At 61.3% G+C, this 21,179-nt stretch overlaps 2 protein-coding genes across 2 annotated transcripts in view; one reads left to right on the top strand and one right to left on the bottom strand.

Annotated features, from left to right (window-relative positions):
* The first annotated feature begins 2,640 nt into the window (after positions 1–2,640).
* TMEM115 (transmembrane protein 115) lies at positions 2,641–11,958 on the top strand. Its single transcript, XM_006132750.4, has 2 exons — positions 2,641–3,725; positions 10,379–11,958. Exons 1-2 carry the CDS (start codon positions 2,872–2,874, stop codon positions 10,596–10,598), a joined length of 1,074 nt encoding a protein of 357 aa, XP_006132812.3. The 5' UTR covers positions 2,641–2,871; the 3' UTR covers positions 10,599–11,958.
* Positions 11,959–13,166: 1,208 nt separating this feature from the next.
* CYB561D2 (cytochrome b561 family member D2) overlaps positions 13,167–21,179 on the bottom strand; it is an 8,228-nt gene continuing 215 nt past the window's right edge. Inside the window, exons 2-4 of the mRNA XM_075939520.2 lie at positions 18,980–19,271; positions 17,802–17,839; positions 13,167–16,503 (exon numbers count right to left, since the gene is read on the bottom strand). Of these exons, the coding sequence (XP_075795635.1) occupies positions 16,000–16,503; positions 17,802–17,839; positions 18,980–19,106 (669 nt within the window). The 5' untranslated portion in view covers positions 19,107–19,271 and the 3' untranslated portion in view covers positions 13,167–15,999. The remainder of the gene's footprint in view (positions 16,504–17,801; positions 17,840–18,979; positions 19,272–21,179) is intronic.

The following is a 21,179-nucleotide window of genomic DNA, read 5'->3' as shown; positions in this document are numbered from 1 at the left end:
GCGAGAGCGGGCTGAGGGTGGGTGGGAGGTTGGGTGCAGGAGCGGGCTGAGGGTGGGTGGGAGGTTGGGTGCAGGAGCGGGCTGAGGGTGGGTGGGAGGTTGGGTGCAGGAGCGGGCTGAGGGTGGGTGGGAGGTTGGGTGCGGGAGCGGGCTGAGGGTGGGTGGGAGGTTGGGTGCGGGAGCTGGGTGGGGGTGGGTGGGAGATTGGGTGTGGGAGAGGGCTGAGGGTGGGTGGGAGGTTGGGTGCAGGAGCGGGCTGAGGGTGGGTGGGAGGTTGGGTGCAGGAGCGGGCTGAGGGTGGGTGGGAGGTTGGGTGCGAGAGCGGGCTGAGGGTGGGTGGGAGGTTGGGTGCAGGAGCGGGCTGAGGGTGGGTGGGAGGTTGGGTGCAGGAGCGGGCTGAGGGTGGGTGGGAGGTTGGGTGCAGGAGCGGGCTGAGGGTGGGTGGGAGGTTGGGTGCGGGAGCAGGCTGAGGGTGGGTGGGAGGTTGGGTGCGGGAGCTGGGTGGGGGTGGGTGGGAGATTGGGTGTGGGAGCGGGCTGAGGGTGCGAGTCGGTGGGAGGTTGGGTGCGGGAGCGGGCTGAGGGTGGGTGGGAGGTTGGGAGCGGGCTGAGGGTGGGTGGGAGGTTGGGTGCGGGAGCGGGCTGAGGGTGGGTGGGAGGTTGGGAGCGGGCTGAGGGTGGGTGGGAGGTTGGGTGCGGGAGCGGGCTGAGGGTGGGTGGGAGGTTGGGTGCGGGAGCGGGCTGAGGGTGGGTGGGAGGTTGGGTGCGGGAGCGGGCTGAGGGTGCGAGTCGGTGGGAGGTTGGGTGCGGGAGCGGGCTGAGGGTGGGTGGGAGGTTGGGTGCGGGAGCGGGCTGAGGGTGGGTGGGAGGTTGGGTGTGGGAGCTGGGTGGGGGTGGGTGGGAGGTTGGGTGCGGGAGCGGGCTGAGGGTGGGTGGGAGGTTGGGAGCGGGCTGAGGGTGGGTGGGAGGTTGGGTGTGGGAGCGGGCTGAGGGTGCGAGTCGGTGGGAGGTTGGGTGCGGGAGCGGGCTGAGGGTGGGTGGGAGGTTGGGAGCGGGCTGAGGGTGGGTGGGAGGTTGGGTGCGGGAGCGGGCTGAGGGTGGGTGGGAGGTTGGGAGCGGGCTGAGGGTGGGTGGGAGGTTGGGTGCGGGAGCGGGCTGAGGGTGGGTGGGAGGTTGGGTGCGGGAGCGGGCTGAGGGTGGGTGGGAGGTTGGGTGCGGGAGCTGGGTGGGGGTGGGTGGGAGATTGGGTGTGGGAGCGGGCGGAGGGTCGGTGGGAGGTTGGGTGCGGGAGCTGGGTGGGGGTGGGTGGGAGATTGGGTGCGGGAGCGGGCTGAGGGTGGGTGGGAGGTTGGGAGCGGGCTGAGGGTGGGTGGGAGGTTGGGTGCGGGAGCTGGGTGGGGGTGGGTGGGAGATTGGGTGTGGGAGCGGGCTGAGGGTGGGTGGGAGGTTGGGTGCGGGAGCTGGGTGAGGGTGGGTGGGAGGTTGGGTGCGGGAGCGGGCTGAGGGTGGGTGGGAGGTTGGGTGTGGGAGCGGGCTGAGGGTCGGTGGGAGGGAGGGTGCGGGAGCGGGGGGGGCTGCAGGGTCTCAGCGAAAGGGGGGTCGTTAGCCAGCGCTGGGGAGGAGCCGGGCTGGCGGGGCAGCTGCCCCGGTGACTGTTGTACACGCCTGTGCCCCTCCCCGAAGTGTCCCCAATTCTCACACGTGCTGTCTCCCCCCCGGGTGCTCGGAGCAGCAGCCCCGGCTCCGCCAGCACGTGGGCAGAGCGAGCGCACGGGTCGGCTTCCCCTGCCGCCACCGAAAACTACAACTCCCAGCATCCCTTTCGCCAGCGGAGTCCCGGCGTCCGCCCAGCCCGGTGCATGCTGGGACTCGTCGTTCTTCTTTCCTTTGCGCCCCGGGGCAGCGCCCGCTCTCGAGACTCCATCTCCCGGCGTGCAACGGGCGGGCCCGGGGGCGACGCGCAGGCGCAGTGCTGCTGTTTGTCCGCGTCGCTTCTCGGTGGGGCCCTGAGTGCGGCCTGGGCCGGGGGAGCCGAGCGGGGCGGGCCCTGAACGGGCGCGTGAGGCCCGGGAGCCGAACGGCCGGAGCAGCGGGGGGGGTCCGGGGGGGGGCGCAGGAGCTGGGCCGGACTAGCCGGGGAACCGGGCCAGACGCGCGGGGGGGGCGCAGGGCAGGACCGGACTAGCGGGGGGGGGGCGCAGGGCCAGGCCGGACTAGCGGGGGGGGGGGCGCAGGGCCAGGCCGGACTAGCGGGGGGGGGGCGCAGGGCCAGGCCGGACTAGCGGGGGGGGGGCGCAGGGCCAGGCCGGACTAGCGGGGGGGGGCGCAGGGCCAGGCCGGACTAGCGGGGGGGGGGCAGGGCCAGGCCGGACTAGCGGGGGGGGGGCGCAGGGCCAGGCCGGACTAGCGGGGGGGGGCGCAGGGCAGGACCGGACTAGCGGGGGGGGGCGCAGGGCCAGGCCGGACTAGCGGGGGGGGGCGCAGGGCAGGACCGGACTAGCGGGGGGGGGGGGCGCAGGGCAGGACCGGACTAGCGGGGGGGGGGGGGCGCAGGGCCAGGCCGGACTAGCGGGGGGGGGGGGGGCGCAGGGCCAGGCCGGACTAGCGGGGGCGCAGGGCCAGGCCGGACTAGCGGGGGGGGGGCGCAGGGCCAGGCCGGACTAGCAGGTCCCGGGGGGGGGGGGGCCGTGCTGGGTGCCAGGCCCGTGGCTGCGGGGCCTGTGGTGGGCGGGAGGGCCTGTGCCCCCCGGGCCTGTGGTGGGTGGTGTCGGGTCAGAGGCGGGGAGGGCCGTTGGGTGCATGACCCCCCCCAGAGGACCCAGGCCAGGGCCCTGAGCAGTTCGGCGAGGCTGCACGTGGGCCTCCATTCACCATGAACCGGTACCTCCCGGTGGCCCGGCAGCACTTCCTGGCCGTGCTGGCCAGCACCAGCGTGGTGGTGAAGTCCATCTGTGCCACCGTGGTCCTCCTCTACCTGCTCTCCTTTGCGGTGGACACGGTGTTCGGGCTCGGCGTGACTCCGGGTTACCTCTTTCCCCCCAACTTCTGGATCTGGACGTTGGCCACGCACGGCGTGGCGGAGAAGCACGTCTGGGACGTTGGCGTGAGCTTGGCCACGGTGGTGCTGGCTGGCAGGCTGCTGGAGCCCCTATGGGGAGCGCTGGAGCTCCTGATCTTCTTTGCAGTGGTGAATATCTCGGTTGGGCTTCTGGGAGCCTTTGCCTACTTTCTCACCTATGCAGGGTCATTCAATCTCGTGTACCTGTTTAACATTCGCATCCACGGCATACTGGGCTTCCTTGGCGGGGTCTTGGTGGCCCTCAAGCAGACCATGGGTGACAGCACTGTCCTGAAGGTGCCCCAGGTGCGGATGAAAGTGGTCCCTATGCTCTTACTCCTTCTCCTGGCTGTTCTGAGGCTGACCACTCTAATAGAAAGCAACCGATTGGCATCTTACGGCTTTGGAGTCCTCTCCAGCTGGATCTATCTCCGTTTCTACCAGCGGCACAGTCGGGGGCGTGGCGACATGTCAGACCACTTTGCCTTTGCCACGTTCTTCCCCGAGATACTGCAGCCTGTGATTGGTTTGGTGGCCAACTTGGTGCACAGCATCTTGGTGAAAGTAAAAGTTTGTCGGAAAACAGTGAAACGTTACGATGTGGGCGCTCCTTCGTCCATCACCATCAGCCTGCCTGGAACAGACCCGCAGGACGCTGAGAGGAGAAGGTATTGTATGTTCCCTTCCCATTTATTATGTGGTTAGCGATCACGAGTTCATGCAACGTGTGCCCCATGCTAGATCCTCGCTAAAGATGAACTGAGATGAGTTTTAATAAGCCGACAAAACTGCTTAGTTCTGGATGACAGGGCCTGGATTTCAATGTTATACGGATTTTTTTAAAGGAATATTTGAAAATCTGCCCCTCCTTCCTTGCCTTTCTCAGTCTGAGGTCAGGGCTCTATGTTAACCCCTTGCATGTGACATCAGGGGAGCCATCAGCTGTTGTGTGTGTGCTAAGGTCCTCACCCACGTAGCTGGCTGAGGCTGGGCGCGGGAGTTGTGCATTTCCTACTGTCCCACCAAAACAGAGTTGTGAATTTCTAGTGCAGAGAAGAATTAAACTACCCACGGAAACGGACGTTGTGTGCACCAAACTAGCATGTTCCATCAACAGTGGAGCCCACGGCAGAGGTGGGAGCCATCTTTCCCAGTTAAGAATTCAAGGGAAGCTGTTGAGCCTTCACTTTTAAAAATATAGATATGAACTTTGTTCCTAACACATGGCTTAGATCCTTGCCACTTCAATCCTTTAGTCCCTGTGCACATGCTTAACGTGTAAGTGCAAGAGTGTTCCTCTTGAAATCGGTGGGATGAACATTCATGAGTTCCAGCAGGACTGGGGCCTTAATTTGCTCTTTGTCAGTCACACTGCCTGGTCATGCTTCCTCCCTTGTCCCGGTATAGGGAAGCAAACGAGCTGAGTCAGTTTCATGGTGTTTCCTGTCACTTTCACTTCCTGGGTCTGTGGAATCCAGCCAGCTGGTTGCGTTTGAACTCGGGGAGGCAAAATATTTTAAAAAGAAGGCACTGTCGTCCATGGATGTTTTATTCAGAGTCAGGCTTTGCGCACGTTCCGGTTAACTTCCCAGTTGAGTTCCCCCTGGGCCGTCTGATCATGGGTTTTGAAAGCAAGGAGGCAAGAACCCTTCCTACTTACTGCATTGAGTGTAAACATTTCCCTGGGTTCCGGTTAGTCCTGTTTGGGGCAGTTAGGGCTTGGAGTGATGGAAACTGATTCAAGCTTCTGCTGGAGCCAGCCAGGGGCAGTAACCAGAGCAGCTGTTGGGGGGTAATTTCCACAGGCTGTGAGATCAGGGAAGATTTGCTGAAGCCTGAGGTTGGAGCATTCAAAATGGAATGGAGCCGAGCATTTGCTGAAATGAGCTGCCAGCTCATCGGGGTCTTGTTAATGACAACTCGGGTGTAATGGGCGAGGGAGCTATACAAGGGCTGCGTTTCTGGGCCCTGCTGCTGACCTCAGCTGAGAGCCTTTGGCGCTCTGCCGGATCAGGCCCTCTGGGTCGCTGCCTCGGGCGCTTTTCAACTGGGCGGCCCAGCTGAATGAGGCTTCAGAGTGAAAATGCTTCTGTCTGGAGTCGCTGTGTCACCCCCTGCACCTGCCCGCCCAACTGCACGGTTTCTGGTTTGCAGGGATTGGTGGCACATGCTCTTCTGTCCCTCCCGTGGGATTTCCATCGACGATTCGATTAGTTAAGAGCGCCTCCCTCTTGGAAAGGTGGCAAGGGCCCTGCTGTGGAAGCCCCCCAGAGCACCTGAGCCTTTGAGATGTACAAGAGCCCTGACATTGCAAAAGGAAGCCCCGCGCTCCCTGCGTCTGCTTTTGAAATGTACAAGAGCCCCACTCAGTACGTTTCAAAAGCAGAATCGCAACCGAGCCAGCGCCAGCGGAGGCTGCTTCAGTCCCTGCTTGCGCTGCTTCCTGCCGCGCCTCTACCTCCCCTGCACCCCGCGGAGACAGTGCTGGGGGGGAACTGGCCTTTAAGCCGGCTCCACCAGCTCCTGCTCCCCCACCTTACTGCCTCTCTCTGACAGAGGCAGCAAGGTGGGGGGGCAACTAGTTTCATCGCTAGTCAACTATCCGATAAGCTTCTGGTTATTGGACAGTCAGCTAGTTGCTGACATGACTATTCCTAGGTAGCCCCACTCGGGAGGGGGTGTCCCAGGCCGGGAAGAGGGCTGCTGGGAGCACTGGTGTGGAGGATGCTGCTGTGGGGCGGGGGGGAAGCTGAAATGGAGAAGGTGGCTAGTGGAAAGTGGTGAACGAGAGCACGGCCTGCGCTGCCAGCTCTGCGGATTGCTGCGTGGCCTCTGCCGTGACCCCCTTGCGTTCCGTTTCCGTGCCAGGTGTCCAGTGCAACTCGGCCACTGTGTTTTTGGGGGGGCTGATGCTCAGTTGCTTTTGGGTTTGGAGGACAGAAGTGGGGGGCCCTGCTAGGAGGCCTGGAGGGGAAGAGGAGGATTTGGCTCCAGTACGGTGGTAGAGCATCTAATAAAAGCCCTTTGTCTGTGTGTGCTGATGCCCTAGATCAGGGGTGGGCAATAATTGTTGACGGGGGGCCACTCCAAGAATTTGGAAAGTGGGCGAGGGCTGCGCTCTTCCGTGCTATTAGGAGGGCTAACCATGGAGCTTGGGTGCAGAGGGGAGCTTGGGGTAAGGGACAGGGATGCAAGTGGGAGACTGGAGTCTGGGAGGGAGTGTGGGTGAAGGAGGCGGTTGTGACCCAGGGCAGGGGACTGGAGTGCAGGGGTTTGGGATGTGACCTAGGCAGGAGGAGTTTGTGATCTGGGGAAGGAGGTTGGGGTGCCAGATCTGGGAGGAGATGTGGGTGTAAGAGGGGGACAGGGTTTGGATGTGTTGAGTGTGGAGGGGGGGCAGAGGGCTGGGGCAGGAAAGGGCTGGGGTGCCAGAAGCAGGCTGTGGCCAAGAGACTTACTTGCCAGCCGCCAAACTTGCCTGCCTGCCAGGCCATGTGGTTCATGAATAACTTATAAGTAGTCATGGGATAAGAGAGAAGGTCCTTTTGTGGATTGAGAACTGGTTAAAAGACAGGAGACAAAGGGTAGGAATAAATGGTCGGTTTTCCGAGTGGAGAGAGGTAACCAGTGGGGTCCCCCAGTCTGTCCTGGGAGCCATCCTAGTCAGCTGATTTTATAAATGATCTGGAGAAAAGGGATAAACAGGGAGGTGGCAAAACTTGCCGATACCAAACTGCTCAAGGTAGTTAAGACCAAAGCAGACTGTGAAGAGCTTCACAAAGATCTCCCCAACCTAAGCGATTGGGCAACAAAATGGCAAATGAAATTGAATGTTGAGCACGGTAAAGTACTGCACATTGGAAAAAGAATCCCAACTATCCGTACAATATGTTGGGGACTAATGTGGCTACAACTACTCAAGAGAGATCTTGGAGTCAGTGTGGAGAGTTCTCAGAAACCATCCACTCCGTGTGCAGTGGCAGTGAAAAAAGCAAATGGAATGTTTGGAGTCATTTAAAAAGGGCCAGAGACTAGCTTGTTGCCTCCATATAAAACCATGGGACGCCCCCATCTTGAATACTGCGTAGAGATGTGGTCACCTCATCTCAAAAAAGATCTCTTGGCATTGGCAAAAGTTCAGAAAAGGGCAACAAAAATGATGAGGGGTTTGGAACGGGTCCCATATGAAGAGCGATTAAAAAGACGGGGACTTTTCAGCTTAGCAAAGAGATGACTAAGGGAAGGATATGACAGAGGGCTACAAAATCATGACAGGTGTGGGAAAAAGTGAATAAGGAAAAGTTATTGACTTATTCCCACAATGTAAGAACATGGGGTCACCAAATGAAATGAATGGGCAGCAGGTTTCAAGCAAACCAAAGGAAGTTTTTCTTCACTCAGCGCACAATGAACCTGTGGAACTCCTTGCTGGAGGATGTTGTGAAACTAGGACTTCAACAGGGTTCAGAAAAAGAGCTAGATAGATTCATGGAGGTTGGGTCCATCAATGGCTCTTAGCCAGCATGGGTAGGAATGGCGTCCCTGGCCTCTGTTTGTCTGGAGGTGGGTGACGGGGGAGGGATCACGTGAGGTTTACCTGTTGTGTCCCCTTGTTCTGGTGGGGCATCTGGCACTGGCCACTGTGGGCAGACAGGACACTGGGCTGGATGGACCTTTGGTCTGAACCTGCCTGGTTGTTCTTATGACCCAGGAGAAGGGGCGTGATTCTTCTTAGCTGCCTGTTAGTTCAACAAACAGCTCCCATTGGGTGCAGGAGACAGCAGCGCGGGGGCAGGCAGGAGCCGGTATGCATAGGGAGCCGACTGCCCCCCGTGGGTAAGTGCTGCAAATATCCCCAGGTATCCGAAAGGCATTTTACCATCCCTAGAATAGACGGGGCACCTGTCTGGCTGGCTGCCTCTAACCCTCTCTGGCCCGGCTGCTGCAGTGAGGGTTGAATTGCCTCTGACTCTGGGGTGGGAAGGGACGGCTCTTTAACCCGCCTTTCCCTGGCTCCTTGCTCCTGCCTTTCCCTCTCTTGCTGCTCTGCGCCTTCTCCCCCAGCTCTCCCTGCTTTGGTGGCTGGTGCTGGGATTGTTGCTGTTTATGCCGGGTCTGACACCATGGATTGAATTCAATCCCTAGGCCAGATGCTATTTCTCCAGTTCGCTTTCAGTGGGACTAAACGATAGGCAGGCCAGGCCTCCTCCCGGCCGGCAGCGGCGCTTGCGCTCGGTGGGCTGGGCCCGGGGCGCGTGGGCCCACCGCACGCAGCGCCAGCGGAGGCAGGGTTAGCAGTGAACAAACAAGTGACATGGCCAGTTACTGACCTCGGCCACAGACCGGGTGGCGTTCACCTGTTTCCAGTCTTAATCCAGATAAGACTTCCCATCCCCAAGGCCCTTTCTCCGCCCCGCTTGCTGACTGGCAGGTTTTCTACCTGGGGCGCGACTAGACTTTAACCCCAGTGTGGGGGTGGGAAAGGCCGGGCTGGCGCATTGGTTTTCGTTGTACTAACCACAGCCACCCCTCCGGCTCAGAGTCTGCCTTTTTAGACCCTTATCGCCTCCCTTCGCCATTCGCTTTAGCCTCCTCTCTCCTTATTTCAAGGCCTTGCTTTTGCTCAGTCATCAGAGCCTCTCCTTGCAGCCCAGAAGTATTTCATGTGTCATATTTAAACGAACTCTTCTCCTGTGATGTTATACAGACCCTATCGTGGCTTCTCCTCGACTGCCTTTCCTCCCCCCCCCCCCTTAGAGCCCCTTTCTCCCCGCTGGGGGGCTGTTAGGCTTGAGTGCCGCTTGACACGGTATTTCCGCAAGGAGGGCGCTTGGGGTCCAAAGAACAAGAGACCCCACTTTTCCACTGGCCTGTGAGCGCTGCATCCTCTGACCCGTCAGTCTGCTGCACCTCGCTTCTCTCCCGCTCTCCCTTCCACTTCAGTCGCTTGCCTCCCGCTGCCCCGTGAGGCCTGGGTCCCTCCTTCCCCAGAGGTTCCCAAGTGGCACCAGGAGTGAAACTGATAAGCATGGTGTCAGTTTCACTCTGCAGCTGCCCTTCCTGCCAGCATAGAATCATAGAATCATAGGACTGGAAGGGACCTCGAGAGGTCATCGAGTCCAGCCCCCCGCCCTCAAGGCAGGACCAAGCTCCGTCTACACCATCCCTGACAGATGTCTATCTAACCTGTTCTTAAATATCTCCAGAGAGGGAGATTCCACCACCTCCCTTGGCAATTTATTCCAATATTTGACCACCCTGACAGTTAGGAATTTTTTCCTAATGTCCAATCTAAACCTCCCCTGCTGCACTTTAAGCCCATTACTCCTTGTCCTGTCCTCAGAAACCAAGAGGAACAAATTTTCGCCTTCCTCCTTGTGACACCCTTTTAGATATTTGAAAACCGCTATCATGTCCCCCCTTAATCTTCTTTTTTCCAAACTAAACAAGCCCAGTTCATGAAGCCTGGCTTCGTAGGTCATGTTCTCTAAACCTTTAATCATTCTTGTCGCTCTTCTCTGGACCCTTTCCAATTTCTCCACATCTTTCTTGAAATGTGGCGCCCAGAACTGGACACAGTACTCCAGCTGAGGCCTAGCTAGTGCCGAGTAGAGCGGCAGAATGACTTCACGAGTTTTGCTTACAACACACCTGTTGATACAACCTAGAATCATATTTGCTTTTTTTGCAACAGCATCACACTGTTGACTCATATTCAACTTGTGGTCCACTATGACCCCTAGATCCCTTTCCGCCATGCTCCTTCCTAGACAGTCGCTTCCCATCTTGTATGTATGGAACTGATTGTTCCTTCCTAAGTGGAGCACTTTGCATTTCTCTTTATTAAACCTCATCCTGTTTACCTCTGACCATTTCTCTAACTAGCTAACAGCATGGGTAGGGAGAAACAGTCTGGGTGAAAGCAGCCCAGGGACAATTCTCCCCGGAGGGGGTGGCGGTTGGTTGACAGTGGCAGAGGGGGTACAGGGAGTTGGGATGCTACAGCCAGCCGGAGGCTTTCGGTGAGCCGCTGCTGTGGTGAGCAGCCCGTCTGCTGCCCTGCCGGCACCATCTCCCAAACCATGGCCGTGCCGCAGGAAGGGCAGCTGCAGGTCGCTTCTGCTGCCTTCCAGGACTCCAGCACTGGCCCTTTGGGGGCAGGCGTTCAGTCGGGGAGCAGCGTGCGGCCGCGAGACATTGTATTTACCCTTGCCCGTGCCCCTAGAAGCCCTGGGAGATCTCCTTCATCCCCCCAGGACCCCTGAAGTCCCAGCATGTGCCTAGGCAGAGCCTGCACTAACTGTCCGCCCTTGCCCTGCAGGCAGCTCGCCCTGAAGGCGCTGAACGAGCGGCTGAAGCGCGTGGAGGACCAGTCCGCGTGGCCCAGCATGGAGGATGAGGAGGAGGAAGTAGGGGCGAAGGCAGACAGCCCCCTCCTCCCGGAGAAAAGCCAAAGCAGCCGAGACCCCAGCAGTGCGGGGAAAGGGGCCAGCCAGGAGTCGAGCATCATCACCTTCGAGGACGCCCCTGCTCAGCTGTGACCTGGGACCCCAGCACCTCCCCTTTCCCATCTCGGTGTCACAGTGATCCCTTGTGTCTTCTCGCAGCCTGTCTGCTCCCCAGCCTGGCTGTCTGCAGGGAGCAGAGGGCCCCTCCAGCAACCTCGAGGGAGAGGGCTACCTCATTCCAGCATGTCCCAGCCACCCTGGGCTGACGCGGGGGCTCTGGGCCGTAACCGGGAGCCGCCGGGGGCTCTGGTTCTCATTCGCTTTCTCCGGTGGTGGGGAGAGGTTCCGCAGAGACACGAAGCAGGGCTGGCCGCCGACCGCCCAGGGATGGAGCCACGTCTCTCCAGATGGACACGGACTGCCCCTGGGAAGCCATCACCCGCAGGTAGCTGCTGGGTACGCGGCGCTCGCTCTGGGCAGAGGCCCAGGACTCGTGGATTTGCCCTGCGCTTGGTTGCTCGGGTCCCGGATTTGAAGCCTGTAAGCTTACCCCACCCTCCCCCCAGGGCAAACTCGGCAAGTGAGGTGGCACTTCCTGCCTCCCAGTGGTCGTGAAAAGTACCTATGACTTCCCCTTCCCTTTCGACTTCCCCTTCCCTTTCGACTTCCCCTTCCCTTTCGCAGCTCATTTTGTTCCTGATCTGAGGGGCGGGAGGTTTTTCTTACTCCTTTTGCTGGGTTAACCCTTTCCCCTCCGGCCCGTCACCCAGCAGGAAGTGGCTGGGCTCAGTTTGCCATGATCATCAGATAAACACCTCTTTAGCTACAAATAATTGCTTTGTCGTCACCCCCCCTCCGCCCCCGCTCAGCTGCCTCCCCTGGGATATTGACTGGGACCCCTGGGCCCCCGGAGCTTTGAGACTCGTCCCTGGACGTGCGGCACCCCCAGTCTGTCTGTGGGAGCCCCAGTGGGGTGGATTTGATTTGTGTTACTGCTCCTATGGGTTTTCTCCCATTTCTTTTGCGGTGTTTGAATTGTAAGGCAGCCTCTGAACTGGGTGGGAGCTGCATGTTCAGCTGCCGCTTGGCTGGATCGTCTTTGCCTTGAGGCCTCGTCAGACAGTGAATCTTTCATGTCGGGGCTCTTGACAGTTCTCCCAATGTTCCCCCCTCCCTGCACCTGCCCCCGCGGAACATTGGCTTCCTCTCGCCTTTTTCCCTCCTGTGCGGATGGGCGTTTCTGGAGGGGGCTTGGCTGGACACGCTGTCCTTGCGCACCAGCCCCCTGTGGCCAGGCCCCTCGGCTCATGCACTTCCTGGCACTGTTACCAGCCTGGGCCGGGTGCAGGGGGGGGGAAGGGGGGAGCTACTCTTCAAGGACCACACCAGAAGGTTTTGTCAACTGGCAAATAGACGGGAATTTAAGTATCAATAAACAATTGTTTCAAAGATCGTCTCTTGCTTGCATTCGGAGCTCGCTTTCACTTTCAGCTGCCCGGGTTCCCACGTCCCCAGCAAGCCCAAGGCTTGGCCCGTGGGGGGCGTCTGTGAGCCACTAGCCATCCTTCTGCCGAGACTGGCTCTGCCAGGACCAGAGCTGGCACGAGGGCGCATGGGGTCGGCCGGCTTGGTAGCCACCGGACTAGCGTGATGGAGTGCACTGCAGGAGGGGGCAGCTGGCACAGGCAGGGCTGTGGGCTAGAAACAAGGGGGAGGAGAAGGAAGGAAGGGAAGGAGCAGGCCTGGAAAGCAGGGATTGTGATGAGTCAGCAGAATTGAACATTGAACACTCATTGCTCACTTACGAGCAAGGCCTGGTGTGACCAACCCCAGGCCCCTCCAGTGTGTGCAGCCTGCTGGTACAGCAAATGAGCTGGGGTGTTGGCAGGGGAGAGGGACACTCACCCAGGGAGCTGTGAATCCGGCCTCGCTTTGCTGTTCAATCCCAAGGGGTTTATTCTGCCCGCCTGAGTCCGAATGTCTGATTTCCCTGGGGCCGGGTGCTCCTGCTGAAATGAGCAGCAGGCTGGCTCAAGGCCCTGCCAATTATCCTCTCCAGGTTTGAATGCCTGCCCTGAACAGGGAGCTGTGGTTTGAGGCAGCGGAGGGGTCAGGCTCACAGATGGGAGGCTGGAGCATGACTCTGCTGCAAGGGACACGGGGGGGAGGGGGGAGTTGTGTCCCACCCAAGTCCATGGCAGCTGCTGGCTGGGAGGGCAGGTGAGGAAAAAATGGGCCACTTACGTGCTGACCTAGGGGCCTACGGTGCTGACCTAGGGGCCTAACATCATAGAGTTGGAGGCCAGAAGGAACTACTGTGATCAGCCGGTCTGACTGGCTCGCACAAGCCAGGAGCCTGCCCCTCAGTAGCCCCCGTGTGAAACAGACCAGATCGGTAACGTCTCCAGCAAGTGATCTTAACATGGTCCGGGTTGGAGGGTCTGCCCCAGGCCTTGCTCAGCTGGGAACCGCTGGGCTGGTGCTGCCCTGAGCCCTGCTTCAGGTCACCCCCTCCTAGCTTGGGTTCGTTAAAATGCCAGCCTGGAACCCAGAGGGTGAGATGCTGCATTTGATGATCCTACCGGTGTAGAATTAGCCTCTGTGGCTCCTGTTCCCACCCCCATTCCCACCGGTCTCTTGATCGACTAGATGAAACGAGTCTGATTTGCAAAATCTGCTTTTTTAATCTTCAACCACCAGCTGCGTCTTGCCAACCCAGAGCCATTTCCTCCGAGAGCAGGCGGGGGGCCGCTGCCCGGCAACGTCCAACGGCCTGTGCCCCTGGGGCGGTTCCCCCCTTTACTACGCGGGGACAGCGGTGCTGGTTCGGCCCAGAATGCACACGGCACCCGGCAGCACCCAGCCTCACTGTGGGCAGGTGCCCTAGGTGGCCCGAGTTCTTTCCCATGCCCAGGAAGAGACACTGCCCCAGCACAGCCCCTCTGCACTGGTAGGGCTGTGACATAGTGGGGGTACCTTGCTGGTTGCTATGCTGGGGCTGTGGGTGACCTCCACTGGCTGCTGTCTGCAGCACGGCCCAGCAGGGCAGGGGATGAGTCATTATGCAAGGGGGCTTTGAACCTGTCTGACCAGTTATCTCCCAGGGAGCAGAACAAGGGGAAGAAGAGGAGTGGAGCCCTGGCTGGGGGTAGGGCTGGAAGTGAGGGAGTTAGTTTTTCTGGCTGGTATCATGGAGGAAGCAGCCTAGGCAATGGGCTGGGATTTAGGGGCAGGCTCCCCCATATCAAGGGGGGGCTGAGGCATCCTAGGCCTGCCCTGGAACAAGATTACATCTGTGCTGTATCCTGGAGAAGCAATAAACTCCCTCTACTCTACTGGCTGGTGGGGTCTGTCTGTGCCATTGCAGGAGACAGGAAAACCCCAACGTTTTGTTACACTGGTGTCAGGAGTGGGATGCCCTGCACCTGTGGATGGAGCTCCCAGCGGCAAGCCACAAGGCGCAGTAGAAGCAAGAGCCATGGAGCCACGAGTGCTGGAGACAGAGCGAAGCGGTTCCTGGGAAAAGTGGGGCGCAGCAGCCCTAGACCGGTGAGTCCGCACCGAGGGGGCCAGCGGGGGGATGGCCTGCACCTGACTCCTGAAGGCAGAGCAGGTGAAGCTGTGCAGAGAGAGGGGCTTGCCTGTGCAGAGCACAACCCACTGCCCAGCATAGCAACCAGCAAGGTACCCCCCCTACATCACGGGGGCTGTGTCCCTCCTTCACCTGCTGGGGGGGAGGGCTGGGCCCATGAACCCCCAGGCAAAGGGGCTGCTCCAACGCTGCCTGCTGGCGGGATAAGGCGCCTGTCGAGGAGGGCGCCTCTGCTCCTGCAGCAGGAAATTGGGGAGACGGGGAATTAAAACCCCAAGTGGCACGAGGCTGCAGCTGCTTGGAATCTTTATTTCCTTAAACTGCCCCCCGGCTCTAGCACCACGTTCCTGGAGCAGGCTCTGTCCCGCCTCCCTTGCCCCGTGGCGGGCCCATGATGCGCCTTGGAAAGGACCCACGTGGCTGCTGGGGCTGGCTGCAGGGCTCCAGCGCATCCCCCCCTTTCTGCACCACATACAGCCCCGCGGGCGGCGGAGCAGGGCCGCTGGGTTCACTGAACCGGGGAGGAGAGCTGGCCCAGCAGAGTCCGGGGCTGCAGCCTGACCCGAGGGCGCGCGGGCCTGGCTCACGGGCCACGTCCTGCCGCTCCCGAAGGGACACAGCCGGGCGGAGGTCGGGAACAGGCTCCCAGCCCAGCGGAACACGGCCCAGCAGCCCTGTACCAGCAGGGCCGGGCCAGGGGAGGCTGGAGACCCAGCCGGCCGTTGGCTCTTTTACCCAAGAGGCAGCTGCTTCCAAAGTCCTTCCCCCGCTGGAGGGCTCCGTCCGACTCCTTCCTCCCCGTGCCCAGAAGCCCCGGTGCCTGCATGGCGTGAGTCAACCCCCCGCGCTTTCCCAAGCAAAGCAGCGAGAGAGACCACGGTACGGAGAGCAGCCCCAGGGCCAGTCACGCACAGGGACCGGGCCTGCTGGGGGCACCAGCAGGCCTGAGCTGTGCCCTGGAGGTCGGCAGCGCAGTGGGGCGGGAGGACGGAACTGGGGCAGATGCCCAGATCTGCACCCCTGCTCCTTGCAAGACTGAGTCACTTCCCTGCATGGTGCCTCGGTTTCCCCAGCTGAACATTACTGACCCTGCGGGGGAGGGGTGGAAGGGTGGACATGGGGCTGCGGGAGACGATGCCCTCAGCTCTGACCTTCCTCTCCCACAGGCCCAGGCCTGAGCTGCCGAAGGGCCTGCTAGGGAGGGAGCCCTTTCCCCTGGGCAGCTGGCGCCCTGCTCTGAGCGCGTGCATGCCCCGAGCCTGGCTGTGGAGCAGCTGCCGCTCAGAGCCGGGGGTCAGGCTGTACCCACCCAGCAAGCCCTAGCCCTGGCAAGAGGCTCTCCTTGGCCAGCTGGCAGCCCTGCTCTCGGGGGCCCCGCCCCTCTGCACCCCCCACATTCAAACCCTTCTCCACAGGGGCTGCACCGAACCTCCCCTGGCTCTAGGGCCCAGACTCCGGGGGCACCCCATTCCCAGCCCCAGGCAGAGGGGTCAGCACCCGCCCCATCTCCAACAGCACGAGCCCCCTTCCCTGGGGGCGGCTCCCTGCTAGGAAATCCCCGTCCGTCCGCCTACGAAAGGAGGGGCCGGGCCATTCCAGCCCCGGCTCAGCCCCTGGGAGACGGTAAATGCCCACACCCCACCCGGGGGCTTTCCGAATGAGCAGAGTCTGCCTGAGCCTTGCCCCCCACCCGCCGGGGAATAGCCCAGAACTCCAGGTTAACCCTCCCCCTCTGGAAGCCACTGGCACCCAGCGCAGCTGGCGACGTGGCTGCTGTCCATCCCACGCTGGGGCCGCCAGGCCGTTTCGTGGAGCCGGCTCCCCGCGGGACTCACAATCCTAGCCCCAGGGACCAGGCACGGCCCTTCCAGGCTGCCAGAGGCTTGGGTTCAGCCTGGCACGTCAGGGCTGGATCCTCTTGCGGTAGAGATACGCGTTGCTCACCTGGTTCATGATCACCAGGCTGGTGAGGACGGGGCAGAGTGCACACAGGTACCAGGCCAGGCCAGGCACCGCCGTGGTAAACCACAAGGAGCACATGGCCAGCAGCAGCGTGGCGCAGCCCAGGAGGTAGCCCACCAGCCCCGAGGTGGCATGGTAGACCTTCAGCTTGGCCAGCGTCCAGTTCCTCAGCAGCCGGGGGTAGAGGAGAGCGGCCCCGCCCAGGCACTGCAGGCCGGCGTAGAGCACGGTCAGCAAGCCCGTCAGGCCGTGCCAGGTGCCGAAGTGGGCCTTGCCGTTGAGGTGCTTGTTGTAGGTGATGACGGCCAGGCCCAGCAGGGCGCAGAGCAGGGCCAGCAGCTGCAGGGCCCAGTGGACGCGCACCTTGGCTTTGCGGGAGAAGGGGCGGAGCGGCGAGCTCTCCGGCGAGAACACCAGCAGGGCTTCCGTCAGCAGGAAGGAGAACTGGGGGGCACAGAGGGAGACGGCTGGTTGTGGGCGCCACGTGGGGGCAGGCAGGTGCCTCTCTCCCCCCACCCCCAAGGGCTGCCCCGACCCATCACGGCCTGGAAACGGCCCCTCCAAATAGCAACGGGCTGCTCCCTCCTGAGAGCGTCACCCCACGCCCAGCGCCTCCGGGCTTTGGGGCGCAGCCAGCGCTGCCTGGACCCCCGGGGGATTGGGGGCTCGTCTGGGGCTTGAAGATCACAGTTCAATTCCCACCAGCATCACCGACTTCCTGCACGATCCCGGGTCAGTCATTAAGGGCCGTATTTTTAAAAGCACCTAATTCCTATTGACCTCGATGGGAGTTAGGTGCCTAAGTCCCTTCATGCACATGATCCTTACTCCCTGTGGGACTCACTCGCCCTCTGCCGGTCTCCCTGGGGCGCTGGGAGGGGAAATCCATTGAAGGCCGGGGAAAGTCCTGGGGCTGGGCCCGTAGACGTGTCGAAGATACAGTCGGTGCAGCAGGGCTGCGTCCGCTCTGCCAAGTTCCCCAGCGGCGCCGCTCGAGGCTCTGAAGGAGGGATCTCCCCTCACGGGGGCTACCCTGTTCCCTGCAGCCCCCACCGCTCACACACTGCAGAGTTGAGCAGGCGGCTGGTGGGTGCTGCAAAGCGCGGCCAGGACGGAGCCGATGGGAGACAGGCAGGTAGCTGAGCTGGTTTGATGAGCCTCTTCAGGGGAGGCTGCGCTCGGATCCTGGCTGCACAAGGGGAAGCCAGAGCTGGCAATGCTCCGCGATACAGGGCGGGGGATTCCCGGGGCCCCTTTTACTTCTGGCTGGCAAAGAACTTGTGGTTTGGAACCTGCTTGCAGCCCTCGGTCTCCTGCAGCTGGCCTGGTGCCTCAGCCACCGAGCCCTGAACTCCTCAGGAGCCAAGCGCTTTCCGGGCCCTTCGGGCGGCTGGGGGCAGTGCCGAGTGAGGAACAGCCTCAGGGCGCGGGGAGAGCCAGGACACGGGCCGGCGACTCAGCTACGTGAGACTACGAGGCTCACCAGCGCCTTGTCATTCAAGCCAGTGCACAGCGGGTGGAGAACTCTGCTGCATTTACGCCCACCACCCACTGACGGCGTGAGGAGACACGGGGCCCCGCTGCACTGCGCCACGCTTGCTGACAGCATGAGGAGACCCGGAGCCGCGCTGTGCTGCACCACGCCCGCCGACGGCGTGAGGAGACACGGGGCCCCGCTGCACTGCGCAGCCCACCCCGGCGACTGGGGTGCAGTGACAGAAGTGCCCTATGTCACGACTTACCGCAAGCGCCATCAGGAAGGGGTGCCAGGAGAACAGGCCTGGAAGGAAAGCAGAGAGAGGAGTGAGCCCCTCAGGCCAGCCAGAAGCCCCAAAGGGGGGAGGAGGGGGGCATAGCTGACAAACGTCTCCTGCTCGAGGTATCGCTTCACAAACCGCTCGGTGGGTTAACCCGCCATTCTCCCGCGCAGCTCCCTCCGCTCGGATGGCCCAGGGCTCAAGGCACTAGTCTGGCACGTGGGAGACCAGACTCTGATCCCCTGCTCAGCCATGGACAGCCAGCAGTTAACCGGTGGCCCCCTGGGCTGGAGCAGCTCCCGGCCTGTCCAGAGCAGCCTCCTTGCAAGGCCTGATGTAGCGGGTGCAGCCTGGCCCAGCGGCCCCACCACGGCACCAACCGGGCCCACCGTACCGTGCCACGGGCAGGCAGGGGGCGGCTCCAGGCTGGCTGGCTGAAGCAATCCCCCACCCACGAGATCCCATGTAAGTGGTTAACCGCTTACACATAACGTTTAACTGATTAGCCGGGATTTTACATCCCTACTATCCCTTGGAATTCACAGCCCCCCATCAAGGGCGGGGAGTTTTCACTCCATGCAACTGAGGAAGTGGGTTTCGCCCATGAAAGCGTCTGCCCAACTAAATCTGTTAGTCTCTAGGGTGCCAGAGGGCTCCTCTTGCTTCTCCAGCTACCCCCGAGCGCGGCCCCCCCCCTACCAACTTAAGCGCAGAGTGTTCCTTTCCTGTCAACTTCCTTTGACAGCACTTCCTGTCCCACCCCTTTGCGTGGGATTCCCCCCAGGGTGAGATGTGGCCAGACCTGCTGAAGCAGGCGGTTGCCACACGTTACACAGGCGTCTGGTTGCAGAGGCCTGGTGCTGGGGAGCCGGGAATGCAGCCGCCCAGGAGCCAGGGGCATTAGCAGAGCAGGAGGCTAGGCTAGTGGGAGTGTTCCATGGCACGCTGCTGCAGGTCAGGATTGCCGGGCATTGGCCCAGAGGGGCAGGACTCAGCAGCCGGGGCTGCAGCTCAGGCTTGGCAGAGCTCCCTGGGAGCTGACCCACGGCCTGCTTGTGTCCTCTGGCCCCAGCCTGCCCCGCGCTTTCAGAAGGACTAACGGGATGCCCCACATTCCAACCACAGCCTGTGTCCGGGTCTGCCCACCGCTGGCTTCTACTTACTCGACCCAGGCCTGGCCAGTATGGCCACAAAGATGGTGAATCCAAGCGAGACGAGGTGGGCAGTGACGCCGGAGACGGCTCGCAGGGAGCGGTAGATTCGCGACTCCGTCTCGCTGCTGAGCGCCATTGGGAGATGAGCCGCTCTTCTGCCCCTCAGCAGCAGCGCTTACACAATTCAACCCCACCTGGCTACATGCATCGGCTTCCCCGGGCCAGGGCCAGGGTCAGCTAAGCAGCACCACACAGGCCGGTCCTTCTTGAAGCAGGAAATTCCCCGTCGTCCTCGGATTATCTAGAGAGCAGGAATGAGAAAAATCAAGTCTCAATGGACAACGGGGTGGAAATCAGCCTCAGACTCCTGCAAGATCCCACCAGGGAACCTGCAGAGACGCCAGAAGTTTGCCACGGTAGTGCAGAAGCTGCGGTTGCTCACTCGTTGGCAGAGGGAAGCACCCAGCCCCCGGGCGGAGTGAGGCAGGTCCTTCTGCATGACTGGAAAAACGACAGAAAGAAGAGGATACGAATGCGACCCGGGAAGGGATACGCGGATCAGCTCAGCCTGGAAGGAGCTTGCGGCGCTGGCTTCAGCAGCTTCAGCAGCGTCAGCGCTTTGTCGACAGACCAAAGCGAACAGCTTCATTTAGGGGGACGTTCCAGCAATTCCGTGGGAATCAGCTGATCCGACCCGAAGCATCAACCCGCTGAACAAACGGCCCTTTGTTGCAAATATTCCGAGGCGCTCAGGTGGTGCTTGCTGAGGAAAGGGAATGGATACACCACGCAGGAGCAGATGGGATCGATTTCATCCGACAGAGGAAGGGTAACGGAGACCAACGCTGGCTGACATCTCATCCACCCAGAATTGCCTATGGTGGGGTCTTATTTCTACCGACCACCACGTGCTGCCCCACAGGCTGCGCAGCAGTGGGTATGTAGAGGGTGCAAAGTATCAATCCGTCCATTCTGTCCAGTGGGCCTGGCACGGGGGAGAGTGCTGGGGAGGCGTTCATACAGGGGGTCTCCAATCTTTTTAGCCACAAGATCACTTTTTCAATTTAAGTGCAATGTAAGATCTACCTCAGACCAGAATACCCTGACCCACTTTGCAAGCAGTAAAAGGAGTAACAACCCCCCCACGTGTGTTGGGTCAGGAGAGGAGAGTGACAGGGTGGGTGGGTGTGTGTGTGTGAGACACAGACACACACAGGCTGTGTCTACACTGGCAAGTTATTCCGGAAAATCAGCCGCTTTTCCGGAAAAACTTGCCAGCTGTCTACACTGGCGCTTGAATTTCCGGAAAAGCACTGACGATCTCATGTAAAATCATCAGTGCTTTTCCGGAAAAACTATGCTGCTCCCGTTCGGGCAAAAGTCTTTTTCCGGAAAACTGTTCCGGAAAAGGGCCAGTGTAGACAGCCCAGTAGTGTTTTCTGCAAAAAAGCCCCGATCGTGAAAATGGCGACCGGGGCTTTTTTGCAGAAAGCGCGTCTAGATTGGCCATGGACTCTTTTCCGGAAAAAGTGCTTTTCCGGAAAAGCGTCCTGCCAATCTAGACGTGCTTTTCCGAAAATGCTTTCAACAGAAAACTTTTCCGTTAAAAGCATTTCCGGAAAATCATGCCCGTGTAGACGCAGCCACAGTGTAGGACAGAGACCTGCACTGCCATGCTCCCTCCGTCCCCTTCTCTCTGTGCGGAGATGGGGTACAGAAGTGGGGGGGACACTCTGACATCAGCCCCCCTTCTCCCTCCCCCACCCTGCACACAAGCAGGAGGCTCCCGGGGGAGCTGCCGGGCAGGGGGCGGAGGGGCGGCCCCAGAGCCAGCGAGGCCCCGCGCTCTACCCGCAGACCCCGAGGGGCCGGGTGGCGAGCGCCGCGTGAACACGGAGCCACCCCCCCCCCCCGCGAGCTCTCGCCTTCCCGCCCCCGCGCTGCCGGACCCGGCCGGGCCGCGGTTCTGGGGGTGGAGGGGCCACCCGCTGGCATCGCGCTGGGTGGGGCCGGACCCCCCCCCCCGCTGGTCCACGCGCTTGCAGCCCCCCAGCACGGGGGGGGGGCGGAGACTGGCGGGGCCCGGCACGGCGCGGGGGGGTGGAGGCGGGGGGGGGTCCGGCACGGCGCGGGGAGGTGGAGGCGGGGGGGGCCCGGCGCGGCACGGAGGGGGTGGAAGCGGGGGGGGTCCGGCGCGGGGGGGGGGGCG

This window comes from Pelodiscus sinensis, chromosome 11 (assembly GCF_052426305.1).
Source record: "Pelodiscus sinensis isolate ZL-2025 chromosome 11, ASM5242630v1, whole genome shotgun sequence".
NCBI lineage: Eukaryota > Metazoa > Chordata > Testudines > Trionychidae > Pelodiscus > Pelodiscus sinensis.
This window is presented reverse-complemented; position numbering and strand designations above follow the sequence as displayed.

What these genes read in the sequence shown, in the direction of transcription:
- TMEM115 (XM_006132750.4), top strand. Translation starts at nt 2,872, where the DNA reads ATGAACCGGTACCTCCCGGTGGCCCGGCAGCACTTCCTGGCCGTGCTG. An exon ending in CAGGACGCTGAGAGGAGAAG is followed by an intron (nt 3,726 to 10,378) that starts GTATTGTATGTT and finishes CTTGCCCTGCAG; the next exon opens with GCAGCTCGCCCTGAAGGCGC.